Here is a 14,848-nt window from a genome sequence, read left to right as displayed (position 1 = left end):
GGGTTTAGCATTTATAAACTCATCTGTACTCTGTGACAGGAGCCATCGGTGCTGTGGTTTAAATACCGATGTGAAGGAATAAAGTCCTGACTTTTCTTTATGGATGTAGTAGATGTGTCTGAAGGAGGGTGGCTTCACTTCTCCATTTAAACAGGCTCCAGTCTGCCATCGCATTTCTTAGCAGCTCCATCCTTCGTTAGAGATGTGAGGTGTATTCTGCCAGGTTAGGTGATGGAGCCGAGTACCTTACGGCAGTAACCAGAGCAGTTTCTGTCAGTATATGTCAGGGAGGAAGTCACGTACGTTGTGTGGCCATGTGACAGTTCCCTGAAGTCCTTTTATAGCAGCCCATCTTCCTGAAAGGGAAGGTCTTTGGCAAGTCCTACTTGTCAGATTTTCAGAGGAAAAATTGAAGCCTATTTCTGAACAGTGGTTGTTGCCAGCTTTCATGTGACAAAGGAACTTGTTTGCAAGCGCCAAAAGCACTCACATTTTGACTGTAGCAACAGCTTTTCATAACACTGAAAAGTAGTCAAGTACATGAACTATCATGCTAAGCTGTATGTCTCATGAAAACCTTTTAAAGTTTTAAAGCACTGTTTATAGCTGTAGGTTTTAAAATATGCCGAGGTCTTATGAAACCTAAACTGTACTTTAAGCTTTGTACATTGGAATAATCTCATATCAGTGATGTTGTGTTTTATCATGTGTTTCTTAATCTGTACAATACCTGTTAAGAGAATCTAAAATCTAAAAGGCTGTGCTTTGAGCTGGCAAATTGAGAGTATAAAACGTTCTTTTGCAAAATAAGTTGTATTAGTACAGTGGCACAGGGCAGTATTTACTCCAAAACCGAGAAGCAACCCTAAAGACTTTTGATTTTTTTATTATTTCATTATCATTATAGGTAGCTCAGTTGTCTTGGATTGAAAAGAAAGTAGCTACTGCTCTCTTTGGGACTCCACCAACTTCAACAGTAGAAGAAGCATTGCAGAATTTCCTTAAGGTAAGTCCTAGCCAAGGGTTTCCCTGTGTGACTGTTTACCAGCTGCTATATGTCACATATATATATATATATGCTACATATACTGTTGTCAAGATGTCTGCTCAACAGATCAGTAGCTATAAATCCAGGGTGCTCTTACATACCACAGAACTCTCTACTGAAAGACTTTCTCTTTTCTATTTTGAAATTAGTTTGGAGATGAGTGGGTAGCACCTTTCTTCTCTTTCTTTAGTTTTAGGGAATTCTGCAATGACTTGACATGGTTAATAGTTATTGGATTTAATGTGAGATGGATATAGATAAGTTACTTATGTCATTGAAACAAATTAACCATAGCAGTAACCGATGATTTGCCCTTTTCTGCAAGAAGGTTAACAAGGAAGGCAAGGCAAGGAAAACTTTGACATTGTGACACTTCTCTTTTTCTGATCTGAAGCTCTTTTAGTTGCATTTCAATAGAAACCTTTCTTGTTTGTGGAGATGAAATTATCTTCGTAGTGAAGTGGAAAAGAAAGCTCTGTCATATAGGTCCATGTTCCTGGGCATTCTACTTGAATGCACAGGTTTTTTAATAAACCTGTCTTTCAGTGTCTTTCATATGAATCATTTCTACTTCTGGAGCTGAAAAATACAAGTTTTTCACTTGACTGAATTCAAAGCATAAACTTCTGTCATTGCAATTACTTTCAGACAATTTCTCAAAGGAATTGGACAAGCATATTTTCTTCACTATCAGAAGTGCTTGTTTTCTTTGTTCTTAATCTGCTTAAAGATGGAATGATCTCCTGAATTTTGGACAATACAATATGTTGCCATTTTCCCAGTTTAAGAGATTTTTATCTTTAAGGTCAAACTCCAAAGGTGGTAGAAACAATTTGAAATGTTCACTTTAGCTTCAGGGCATTTTGTGGTGAGCTGAAGAGTGACTGTGGTTTTAGGTCATCTTCTGCAGCAAAAATTAAATTACTGTCTAAAAGGCAACTGTTTGGGTTTCTTTTTCAGTTGTTTGATAATACACAGTTGTGGTAAAAGCAGCATTGTTTTGTTCTAAGGATTACAGCTACTATAAATTTCACTGATGTTATTTTTCTCTCCCAAAAGCTGTTTGTTGATTAAAGCCGCTTCTTGGTTAGTAGCTAATTGGTAAACATTTTTACTCATCTTTCAAGCTTCTACATCCTTGATATCTTTTAAGAGGAAGACAATCCTGAACTTTTTTAATGACCTGAACTTTTCAGGGGATGGTAATATGAAAAGAAAGGTGAACACAGAATTGGGTCTGCGAAAGAAAAATAATTACAAAGTTGATGAATATAGTTCATTACAAATTACACAAAGTGTGAGTGGTTGGTTGCTTGCTTGTTTATTTTTATGATGAGGAAATAAATATTAATAATCTAGAGAGAACAGTGTCTTCCAGCCCACTGTGTAAGTGAATTAATCCAATAGGTACTCTGTAGAATGATCTGGTATCTTTAAAAAGCACTTAGGGAGAGGGGAGAGCAAGCAGTAGCAAACATTTTTACCTGTTCAATATCAGCACCTTATGTGCCAGGTTTAGGGTTTGAGTTTTGGATGTTCTTTTTTTCTTGCATTTGTTTTGAAGTGCTAAGCAGACTGCGGTGCACACGGTAGGGATGATTCAGTCTGATATTTGAGGAAGCTTAGTGCATTGCTAAAAATGTTATGCAGACCACATAAATCTCATCACACAAGTTTTATGTCTATTTTCTTTCCTGTTTTTTTTTATTACTTAGGCTGAAGAAATGCATCCAGGATATTCCAAATGCAATTATGTGTATTTGGCAAAGGTAACCAAGTTCTTTTTAAAAATAATGATTTGTAGACTCTGGTATTCTTACAGTGGTCTGATTGGAAACAAAATGTTTTTTCTTCTCAGTGCTATAAAGATCTTGGCCAGAGAAATAATGCACTGAAGTACTGTGACTCTGCGCTGTCAATTCTCTCAGTTAGTAATGAGGTGGGTATCGAGAGTGATAACTTGTTCTCTTGTGACACTGTCTTCTCTTGGCACCCATTGTTGCACTGTCAGTAATAACATAATGTTTTGCTTTTTCCTCTGAACACAGAACCTTCCTTTTTCCTCCACTCTAGGTTGGCTCATTACAGTTGTCTGTATCAACAGCTTTAAAAAAAAATATCTTTGTTTGGGGAACTGTCAGGGACTTGTCTGTGTCAGAGGCTGTCAGAAATTGAATCACACTCTTTGTAATTCCACCCGTTTCATTAGACTATCTTAAACATAAGCAGTTGAGTGTGTCACTCTAGCTGTGCTGAAATTTTGCCCCAGACCTATTTTTCTCAGTTGAAAGTATTCTGAATTTTTGTCCCACAGTCTGTATTGCTGCTCCGGAAAGCCTCGGGTTTGTGATTCTTGTCAAGATCCCCAGTGCAGTGCGTTAGCTATAGCAGAGGTAGATGAGTTATTCAAGATTGCCTTTGTCTTCAACCACAGTGCAGTTAAGGAGGCACAATTCTTCCAGTTACATCTGCTGGAACATAGTTTATTTTATTCTAAGAGATTATTAGATTCTTTGTTATGCCCTTTAGAGTATTTTTAGAATGTGGACGCAAAATTTCTACAGATACTTGAGAGATTTTAAGTGATTTAATTTCTCAAATATAAACCAAGTCATGGCAAGAAGATTCACTCTGATCTCATGTAGAAGCAAGCTCCATAATTACCGACCTACGACTGGAAATGTCTTACCATCCTAGAGCGTGACAAGTTCAAACCTGAGCTTTGTCAGCCTAAGGGACCCTCTTTGAGCACAGCAGATGTGGTAGCGAGAGAGGGGTGATTCCCGAGACGAATTGGCCTTATCCCATTTAATTCTTTGAAGTTCAGGAAAAAGACCATTAAATAGCTCTGTAACTTGATTGACAATAAACATGTTAGTGCTCCACATACAGCATTTATGTCAAGTGTTCCTGCTGGGAAGAAAGACCACTGCATGCCTCACCAGCAGCTGCTCCTGGGTGGCCTCTATTTTTGGCCCAAGTTATAGTATGTACCAATCCTAAATTAAGCAATCGTTGCTTAAGTTCAGTCTTTCTTTAAATATGTATTGATACAGATATGACATTAATAATCTCTTGACTCTGCTTCATTCTTTGCTTCCTGTTGAAATGTACCTTCAGCTTGCCTATTACAGAACATAGGAAAGACTGCTGTAAATTATCCATTATTCGGTACCTTACATCTTTGCATGGAAGTAGGACCAATGGCGTAAGGGAGGGAGCATACAACTGAAATTGCTTGAACTCAGCCTGTTTTATATATATCAGTACTGACTGTGCTGGTGAATTTTTAGTTTTTCCTGTATTCAACTTGCTACAGGCCAGGTGATCTTGCAATGAACTGGAAAATTGCAAACAAACATATATCGCAGAAACTTCTGGCGGGCAGAAGACTGCCTGTGTTTAGTAAACTGGAAGTCATTCAACATATTCATAAAGACTCCTTGAAAAAGTATAGAGGTGGCGTAGATTGGGATTCATCTTTCGTAACAATAGCTGCAGAAGATTTTGTGGCCAAAGGTAGTAGCTGAGGCTCCCCCTGCACTCAGAGGAGAGAGAGAGGCACATCAGGTGCCCCATCCTGCCTCTCTGTCCCATGATGGCAGAGACTGGATGTGAAGGTATGTGCAAGATGTGTACCTGAGACACCCAGCTGCTAGATTGTGCAGTTAATGAGTGGTGAATCTTGCCTCTGAAGTCCTGTGTCATCAGCCTAAACGTGAGCTGGAGTTCAGTGCATCCTGGGCCACCTGGAGGGGCTTAGTCCGTGGTAAAAGGAATGCCCCATCACATTTCTGAAGTACGGGCAGACCTGAGGAGGAGGGGGAACTCTGAGGTGAGAGCAGGAATTCAGGAGCAGTTTGAGGGGTGGGTGGGTGGGTGTATTCTGGCAAGCAGAGTGGAGATGAGAAAAGAATGACACTGGTATGTGAGCAGAACAAAGAGCAGCAAATGGGCCCCAAAAATCCTCTGTCCCTCTGAAAAGGACAGATGATTTGTCCTCTTCTGTTTTGACTAATTCTATAGATATCACAGATTTTTCTGCTTTGTCTTGTTTACTTGTGATGTGTTTTGAGTTAAGTTTAGAAAAAAAAGTCCAGGAAAGTATGGCATTGGAGCAAGAGTGTGTAATTCAATTAAAAAAAAAAAAAAAAAAGGCAGTCAGCACAAGGTAAAACCAAGTGCATGCTGAAAGGAATTACTATAAAATGGAGATCTGGAACACAAACTGTGCTGATGCTAACTGTTACCTCAAGTCCCGTCTGAATTGGAATATTACATGTTGTTTTGGTTATTGTGTTAGAGAAAGACTGTGACGGATTTGGGGGGGAAACGTGTTGAAACTGAAGTGGTTCAGGTCTTGGAGAAATAACATTTAGTCAGGTTGGTTTAAGAGAGGGAAAAGACTGGAGTAAGACAAAAGAGACAGTAATAAAGGGATGCTGATAAAGTGCCTGAATTGACGACAGTGCTGTAAAAGGTGGGGTTCATGGTCTGAAAAAGAAAACGCAGGACAGCAGCAGTCTGAGGATTTCTTTCAGTTTGCCACAGCACAGGGTCTCGAGGTTGTCAGAAGCGTGGTATGTTGTCACAGTCATGTGAAACCCATCATTCCCAAGTGTAATCATAGTTTCTCATGTGAATTTTCTCTCTTTCTTCAGGCAGGGGAATTCCTTTATTGTTTTTAAACATTGGCTCCCACTGAGAAACAAGTATATATATAAAGGCATAAAATCAGGCCCAGACTGAGAGAGAGAGCTGCTGGAAAGGTGCCACACTGAGGAAATGTATAGTATTTCACGATACAAATTATCCTGCAGCATAAGTATGAAAAATAATAGTAGACAATGGTTTAGGTTTTCTTACTGCTGCACATCCACAGTTTCCAGTGACTTCAGGGGGAACCAGAGGTGCTCGGCATCAGTAAAATAGCCAATAGCTTATTTTAATCCTCAGGTCAAAATCTCAGCTTGTCTAACTCAGGGCACTTCTTTGACACTTTGTCTAGAATTCATTTCGTGTCACATTTCAAGTTAAGGGAGATGATTTTTGTCTTGAATATTGTATCGCATCCAAATAGCCCTTCTGTGCCTCTGTTCTATCACTCACAGAATATGCTTTTAATTGAAGGGGTAGAGAGGCTTCCAAACAGAGATAATTCTAGTTAAAGAAAAAAAAATAAAAATCAGATGGCCAGGTTCAACCCTATTATGAACCTAAAAAAAGATACCAAAGAAATCATAAAAGAAGAGACAAGTTCTAATGGAACAACTCCTGTAAGTCCTGATACCAGTTTTTAAAAACAGTTTGGCATGTTTTTAACTGATCGGTCTATGCATTTTTTTATTTTGAAAGGAAATGCAGGAGATTTGGTGCAAATTACATCCGAAACCAAAACTGATGTTACGGTACTACTTTAGAGACCTTCCCCTTTATCCTCTAAACAAAAACCTTCAATGAATTATATGGTCCTTCCTTGGCCATAAATACTGTCATACTGTAGAGTTGGTACTTCACTGCTGGAGGTGCATGAGACATTAAATTGTTCTGCTTTTCTCTGGTGGCCGTCCAGGTGGATAACCTCAGGGTCCTGGGAAACATTCACCCCTTCAGTAAAAGAGATCCTAATGTTCAGGGCTGCTGTGAGTTACTGTAAAGTGTGTAACAGCTGCTCTGTTTATCTAGTAGATGTTGTATTACCCTTACTGAGACTTATTACTTTGTAGTGTGCTCAAAGCCTTGTTGAGTGTGGCTACATGAAGGGCTGTCGAAACCAGATGTGGTGGACTACTGTGATGGAAACAAATGACTTCTTTAAATTTGAGGAGAAAAATGTAATTTGAATTTGAAAACACAAGCATTTGTCTTGCATATAAAAAAAACCTCCAAAACGTGTGTGTGTGTGTGTGCTTGATTAAACACATACCACTTTGCATGTAAGGGGAATAAGACACTAATTTCTTGTTTATAACAGAGATTGTTGGATATTTTCAAGGCTGGAACTTGTAGAAAATTAAAGTCTTGATGTAGGATTATAAAATGTAATAGTAAAGAAATTATTTCTTCTTGTATCTGGAGATGAGCATGGGCATGAGAGTGAACTCCACGCTTGTAGGACCAGTAAGCTCACCATAAGGGATTAACAGCCTAGCAGAGAAGGAGATTAAAATTTCAAGCTTCTGGTCTCTGTGACTTTTTTTGGAAAATGAATCTAAAAAGCAGCAGTGACATTACAAAAAATGTAGTTGAAGAAAAACCAAAGACAGCAAAGCAGGAAGAACGCAAAGCAGATCTATTTGCACTGAAAGTTGCTGGAAGTCTTACTTGAAATGCAGATAAAAACTTCCCTGAAGCTGAGAATGTATTTTACAAAATTACTGGTGATTTTAAAAGAATAATATTAATTTCAAAAACACTCCCAGGAATTACAAATGAAGGCAATTCAGAGCTGAAATCAAGTGAGAGAGATATTAGTTATTACAGAAATTGACGGCATTTGCTTGTTACAGGTATGGAATGGCAGGAGGCAGAGATCGTTAAAGACTCTGCTTTCAGCCTCAGCAACATTTGAAACTCTAGAAAAGCCCATGTGGAGAAGGAGGTAAATGTAGTAATGGCTGTATGTTTACACAAGAATGCAGTTGCTGAGGAGAAATCACACTCATAAGATTTTCTTATATTTTTTTACATCACCATAATTGATCTCCCTGGTCATTAATTTACTTTTTAAATATTGTCTGTAAGGAAAAGAGTGGGAGTTACAGAGAGATGGAAGAGAGGGCGGAATATAAACTTTAGCACCCATCAGTTTTTCCTGTTAAAACAGACCATTTGTATATTTTGAACTTTCCACAACAGATTTTCCAAGAAATGCCTATTCCAGCCACCATAAATTGGTCGCATGTAGCAGACCTTGCTGTGATGTTTCCATCAGATCTCATTTGAAGCTGCTGTGGTAATCTATCCTTCTAAGTAAGAATTTGAGAAGAAAAAGCAATTTCCTTTTGCTTTTAAAGTGAAGAGTACAAATTGTGACTTGTTTGTGAAAAAACTTGCCATTGAAATTATGTGAATAATTTGGGTTAACCTTATAAAAAAGGTTTTTGTTTTCTCATCAAACAGAATGTTTTCTTCTCTCAACATCAGCAGCTCAATACAAAATGTCATTGTTTTCAGAGAATATTCGTTCATTTAGATTTTATGCACGTTTGTTCTCCAAATGCCAAGCAAAAGTCCATGGTGTTTCAATGACAAAATAATGGAAGCATCCAGATTTGTGTTCATTTTGAATTCTAGTCTATTGTTTTCGGGCTAATACTGTTTGTGGAGTTGAACAAGAATTTCCTAATAGCTACCACCAACCCAAAATAAGAGTATCTTTTGAATATACTTTTAAAAACTATTCCTTAATTAGTGATTTTGCTTACACCGAATATGAGTGCTTCAAGCTCGGTGAATGAGCCTTTTTAGAACTCATTAAAGAGATCAGATTTCAAACTGTAAAATGCTGCTAAAAATGAGACATTTGTAAATGAGCTGCTAAAAGAATTCAAGACCTCCTATATTTTAAAATATTTTGCACTTCAGAGAATACAGTGTATTTTTCTCTTAGTGATCAGACCGATTTGCTGTCTGCATGGTTTTTGAAGTTCTTGCCAAAAGGTTTGTTTGCATTGTCTGCTTATTCTTTCTCCCCCTCTAAAAACGATTCCAAGAAATGATGAAGATATTTTTTTTAGTTCTGTACATAAGGATAAAGTCTATCCTGATAAGTAATGAGCTTATTATTGACTAGTTTATATGAAGTATTCATTTCAACCTCTTATCAAAGGTTTCAGCACGGTTCTTAGTGCAGCAAGGCTGATCAACCCATGATTCCTCAACACGTGGAGCGTGTCTCCTCGGCGGGTGTGCTGGCGGTGCAGGGGCACACTGGGAGCAGGATTCAGGGAGGTGGTGGTGCAGTGCAGGATGAAGAGGTTCGCAACTGGTTTCTTACTTTTGTAGAGTAGCCGTGGAAAGTCAGGCTTCCAGGAGTTTGAAATATATTGTCTCAGAGTCAGTATACAGGGTGAAGGAAAGCCTCAACAGGCATCTTTCTGTAGGGGCTGTAACTGGGCTTGCTCATGTTCAAGCTGTTTCAGTGATGACTGCACGGAAGGAAGGGCTGTAGGTCCCATCGTGGTGGGGCCAGCAGCTGGACAGAAGGGGAATGTCTTAAACACCAAAGCTCCACATTGTGTACAATGGTAAAAGGAAACCAGATTACAGGTGGAACTGTCTTTTAAGGTCTTAGAAAAGAACTAGTGGATAAAAAGGTTACGTGACTATTACTTATTCTAAACTGAATTCTGTGATTTTGTAAGTTTTCAACTGGAGTCCTCGAACTAGCCGAACTATTATTCACAGTCTTATGGGTGTGAAAGAGTGTTTGTCCCTCTGCTAGAAGTATAATCAGAAAATGTGGAATTATTGTCAGCTACGTATTTTAAAGCTGTGCCTGCCTTGATCCCAAAACTTGTGACATACAGCAGTCATACAGAAGGTTGCAAGTGGATGATTGCATTGGTTTATTGGAATATCTAAGGGGAAAAACAGTATTATGCAATTGTATGCAAATTAATGCCTACTACAGTCACACCATCTGTGACAATCTACCATGAAACTGAGAAGGGATAGCATATAGCTTCATATGATTTATATTGTGCACAAGAGCTATTACTCTTTATTTAATGATCCTTGTGCATGTTTGGAAGTCTCTTCTGTTACAGTCCAGGATTTCTCCTGCAGCTGTGAAGGAATGATACAACTGTACCCAAAAGCAGGAGTGGCTCTGAGCACCTCATTGCCGTTACGGCGTATCAGAGTACGGCTTTGGACCACCCTTGCAGCCCAGCTCTTTTAATGTACCAGGCAGCCCCTCTGACTGCAGCGAAACCCTACAGGATGCATGTCAGCTTGGGATTTGGCAGTGGTTGCACACAATCATGTTATAGTTGGCTGGTGTAACCGTTTTGGTTGTGGTCATGGGGGTGTATCATTCTCTGTTGACAGCTGGGGCTTTGTCAACAAGTGCACACATGTGCAGTGCCGGGTTGGGTGTTTTTAGGGCATAAGGAAACAATTAGCAGAAATGGAAGGTAAAATCATTATCTTCCAGTCTCTGCTTTAATGGCAGTTTAATTTTTACATGCACATTTATATGTGTATGTCTGTGTGTATATATATTTATCAGTATTTTTTTTCAGCAGAAATTAACTGTCAAAATGTGGGCTATCTCCAGTTAAGCCAACATTCCTTTTTTCCCACCAGCTCTCTCTTCCGCTCTTGTGTTCAACTCCCTCTCTTCCCTTGTTCAGTCCCTGGCCTCCCAGGTCTTTTTTTCCTGTGCATATCCCCTGTGGATGATGAAACATAAAAGAAAAGCAACTAAATAGGAAGAGGGGAAAATACAGTCACTCATCCTGTAATTTGAATAGCTTTTGTGTAGCACTTTGCAGAACATTTTGAACTCGTATTCAACTCTGAAAACGATATGAGAAGTGTTTAATAAGTTTAATAAGTAAGCCTTGACAGTAGAAAATCAAGGTTGAAAATGGCTGTTTTCAGTCAGTGCTGAACTAAGCCTCAGGGTGAACAAATGGGACTGACATAAATATATTGCATTCCTCCTACAGCTTGCACCTCTTCCTTTCCCTGCTGTGCTCTAAAGGAAGATCAAAGCCTTCCTGCCTTTAAAAAAAAACAAACACCAAAAACCCCAAAAGCCAACCTTATTGTTCATTTTGAGAAAGCCACGGGCCCTAAAATCAATGAGGAAGAGAGTTGGCCAAATACAAGATTTATGGCTTTGTCTTCCTACTAACAGTCAAGCTTTGGGTATTAATGAAGTTTTCACCCTTAAAACTGGAGACTGGTACACTGAACAGAGCTGTGGCTTCTCTCTCCTTTTAGTGTCACACACTTGGGTCTGGAAGGACTCTGTCCAAAGGTGATGTAATAGTTCCCTTCACTCACCATTCCCAGCTTTGTTTTTAATGCCATTACTGATTTTTTTTCAGTGCTTTTGCCATCTGAGCTCTTACTATTGACTGGAAGCCACTGGCTGAATTAACATAGCCCGTTAAGTAATTTGCAACTTTTACTGATGTAGTCTTGTTTAGAACTGGCAACCTAGAGGTAGGACTCTTTGTACATTTGCAGTTTCTTCTCCACCTAGTTCTTAGAACAGTCATGGGTTTATTTCATTCTTTTTCTTAAGCCCGGAGGAAGATTCAGGGAAGATTGCCCAATATGTCTGGGACCTTTGCAACTCATTAAAGCTTATTGCCCAATATAATCCTTTGCTTCTAAGGAGAGAGACAATTATACAAAATTGTTTAGAGATATATTTTTTAAATGCTGTATCCTGAGAAGTGAGTAAAGAATCCCATCAACCCATGAAATGCTGAACACTGTTCAGGTATGAGAAAACCTGCATCTTTATCATTTTCGGCTTGGAAAAGTGTGAAGACTAGGACCAGATCCAATGAAACCTTTTTCGTTTTCTTCATACCATGGGACAATATCTGGCTTTTTACTTTTTTGTTTAATGGACTTTACAGTCATTTTCACAAGATGACCGCAGTCAGTACAGAAAAGTGTATTTTCCCTGAATTAATCAACATATTGATACAAATTTTGAGTTTTCCAATTCTTGTTGAAAGCCACAGGCTGGTGCTCCAGGCAGCCTGTAGTGAGCGGGTAGTAAGGGGTGCTGAATTCAGTGTGACATTTCCTTCTGTTAGAGTATTTTGGCAAGAGCTTACTGGCTTTGCTGTGTGTGCCTTTTAAGGCCTCTGATAAATGATTAGGCAGATAGTTTAGCCTATTGTTGCCAGTGGGAGCAAGGCAGCGACTCCAAGAGAAGTGTCCAGCTAATGTATTAATGCCTTAATCCAGACCAATAATATAATGTATTTTGACGTGTCTGGCATATGGTTTCTATCATCTCAATATTCTTCTCTATTCCTCCATGACATTATAGACAACTAACCAAAATAAAGAGAAGCAGGAATTTCTTCACCCGTAAAATGTATTTTAAAATGTCCTGTATTTTGTTCCAGCTCTTTGGTTGATCGGATAATGAAGTGATCCTGAAATTCAGTGATTACTTCACTGTCTGTCTATAGTATTTGCTTTCAGAATTGCCTATGGCATTATCTGGGAAAGGAATTCTGGTCTCTGTCATTAGAAGTACTTGCACAAAATTTGTGATGTGCAAGTGCTTTTCACTTGCACTGTAAAGTACACGTGGGTGCATGTACTGGGTGTTTGGACCCTCACCAGCCTGCAGGTATGAGGTGCTGACTTTTTAGAAATGTGGTTTTAAACCAAGGTGCATGTCACAAGCTGGAAGTTTTGCAGTGGCAAATGGATTATATCCAGGAGACATTTCAAAAATAAGTAGAATAATGGAGGTTTTGTACTGCGGTTACACGTTCATATGCATGTGCCCCTTTCCAAACAGATTATATATGGAACAGCCAAAACATATGTCACTGGTTACCTGTGAAAGAGCCTGTGGGATGAGTTTAGTTTAAAGCCCCGTGCAAACTGTGCACTTAAACATCATCCTAAAAGGAGCCTTTCCCTTCTGTCCTAGGAGGTATAATATAGCGTTGGCTCTGGGCATAGCAGATTACTTGCCTCTTGTCCCCCCGTTGGCTCCACTCTGCTATGAGCCCAGTAGCATAGGCAGAGCCCACCAACACCAGTGTGGAAGATACCAAGGGTGTATGTAGTCAGTCCATGGTGGTTATTACAGGTAGGTATGGCTGTATGCACTGAAACCACAGTCTAACCTATGTCATTAATTACATTTCCCAGTGTTTTCTTGTTAACTGCATAATAAGTCATTAGCAAGCACCACAGAAATATCTTGAGGGAAAACTGCATGCAGTCGGGTTGCAAGATTGCGTAAAGATACAAGGCAAGGCAGTACTTTCTGCAAAGTACACCAACAGAAGTTACAGCCTAAGCTGAAAAGGCTTGCTGGTCTGTTGAGAAAGCTGTTTGTGGCTAACATTTTAAGTGCTTTAACAGAGCTGTAAAGAGAGCGCTGCCATCTGGCTCTTGTTTTCACTTCAAACTTTGTTTGCATTCACTGATGAATTAACTTACTATGCAGTCTTTACATTCTGTGGCCGTTGCAGTTGTGTGTTGTGTCTGTTGTTAGTAAAGAAATGTGGGTAGGCATGTAGGCAAATAGAAGGGATTTATCCTATCGAAGTTGATACACGATTGTCTGTTTCTTTCAGGATAAAGAGGCCCAGAAAGACTTAGAGGCTTTACTTCTCACACTGAAGCTGTGACACGTCGCACTTTTTAACTCTTCATGCTGTTATAAAATTGCAAAACTAAAATGAGACATCTGTAGTGACTGGGAACTGCGACTGAATTCCAGCTAAGTCAATGGGAAAACTGTCATTGATTTTGGTTGGCTTGGATCGTGGCCTTTAAGCATCTGGCAATTGTGATATGAAAATGATGAATTAATTTTTGATTATTTATAATCTTGTACTGAAGTTTAATTTTAGATTGCTGACACTGTGAGTCTGATTCTCTGAACATGAAGTCCACTGCTGGCAATGGACATACTGAGTATTAGAATGCAAAATGCTTAAATCTCACTCTTTGAAAGATTGATCGACTAGTATGTGATGCCAGCATAGAATCGTGTGTAGCAAAAACAAACAAACAGATGTTTCTATAGTAAATTATATTTGTATCAACTAATTTGCACAGATCTGTACAGAAGAAAATCATGAATGTTTATGTTTACACATTTCTCTACTCTTATAAAATTAGTATCTTGTTAAAGAAAAAGCTGTTGCCTCTGCAGAGTTCTTTTTACTTTAAACCTTTTGGGTTTACATGGAAATGTGAAAACTTTACAAATTAAATATTAAAGTTATATTTTATTTGTAACATCAAGTACAATATTAAAAATCAGACCAATGAAATCCAGTGGTTTAGATTAATCTATTACAGCTGTGATGTCTAATGGATTTGTTACAGGATGTCCACAAGTTTGTGAATCCTAGCTCTTTCTCTTCAAACAGTTGCCTAGCATGGTAGCATCAGTGTGTCTTCAGAGAACCTAGTCCAGCATTTGATCGTCACTAACGTTTTATATCATCTCTATAACATAACCTGTACATAAAAATAAGCTAATTAGATACCTACTACTTCTATCTGAGTGTGTAGGACAGCAAAGTTTCCAATAAAGTGGAACAGGTAAGGAAAGGATTTTGTTCACCAGTGGACCGATCCAGAATTCACCAAAGTCTGTAGAAGAATAAAGGCTAGTTTTCCAGTTGTCATTGGCTTTTAATTCAGGGTCTTAGTCTAGATGCAGGGAGTGTATCTGGAAGAAGTAAGCATTTCTGTTAAAGGAAATACAATTGGATAAGGGCAACTGTACATTCCCTTGACCTGTTTGATGCGTAAGATAACATGGACCAGTTTATGGCTAAGACAAGGACGAGTCATGACACCTATATATGGAACTAGCATTTTAGACAGATGGGGAGCACTGAAATTAGCAAGTAAGAACTGAAGTCGCTGCAACAAAGATCTAAAAATTGGGCAGATGTGAAGGAGTGTATACACATACAACTGAAGTATGTCATAGTAAGAGTGATCTGTAACTACTAACAACAGAAGGTAATAGGTGCAGTAGACTGGAAGAAGACAAATGTTTAGAGTTGCATTTGAATTTAACCTGACTCCATGACTCATAAAGTACAGAGATTTCAG

The 14,848-nt window shown here is 38.8% G+C and overlaps 1 protein-coding gene across 1 annotated transcript in view; it reads left to right on the top strand.

The window, feature by feature from the left end:
- Positions 1–14,052, top strand: part of RMDN2 (regulator of microtubule dynamics 2) — a 48,799-nt gene extending 34,747 nt beyond the window's left edge. Inside the window, exons 8-11 of the mRNA XM_040611857.1 lie at positions 908–1,006; positions 2,764–2,817; positions 2,907–2,987; positions 13,348–14,052. Of these exons, the coding sequence (XP_040467791.1) occupies positions 908–1,006; positions 2,764–2,817; positions 2,907–2,987; positions 13,348–13,401 (288 nt within the window). The 3' untranslated portion in view covers positions 13,402–14,052. The remainder of the gene's footprint in view (positions 1–907; positions 1,007–2,763; positions 2,818–2,906; positions 2,988–13,347) is intronic.
- Positions 14,053–14,848: the final 796 nt, after the last annotated feature.

This window comes from Falco naumanni, chromosome 12 (assembly GCF_017639655.2).
Source record: "Falco naumanni isolate bFalNau1 chromosome 12, bFalNau1.pat, whole genome shotgun sequence".
Classification (NCBI taxonomy): domain Eukaryota; kingdom Metazoa; phylum Chordata; class Aves; order Falconiformes; family Falconidae; genus Falco; species Falco naumanni.
Note: the sequence above shows the minus strand (reverse complement) of the source record. Positions and strands in the feature narration are given on the sequence as shown.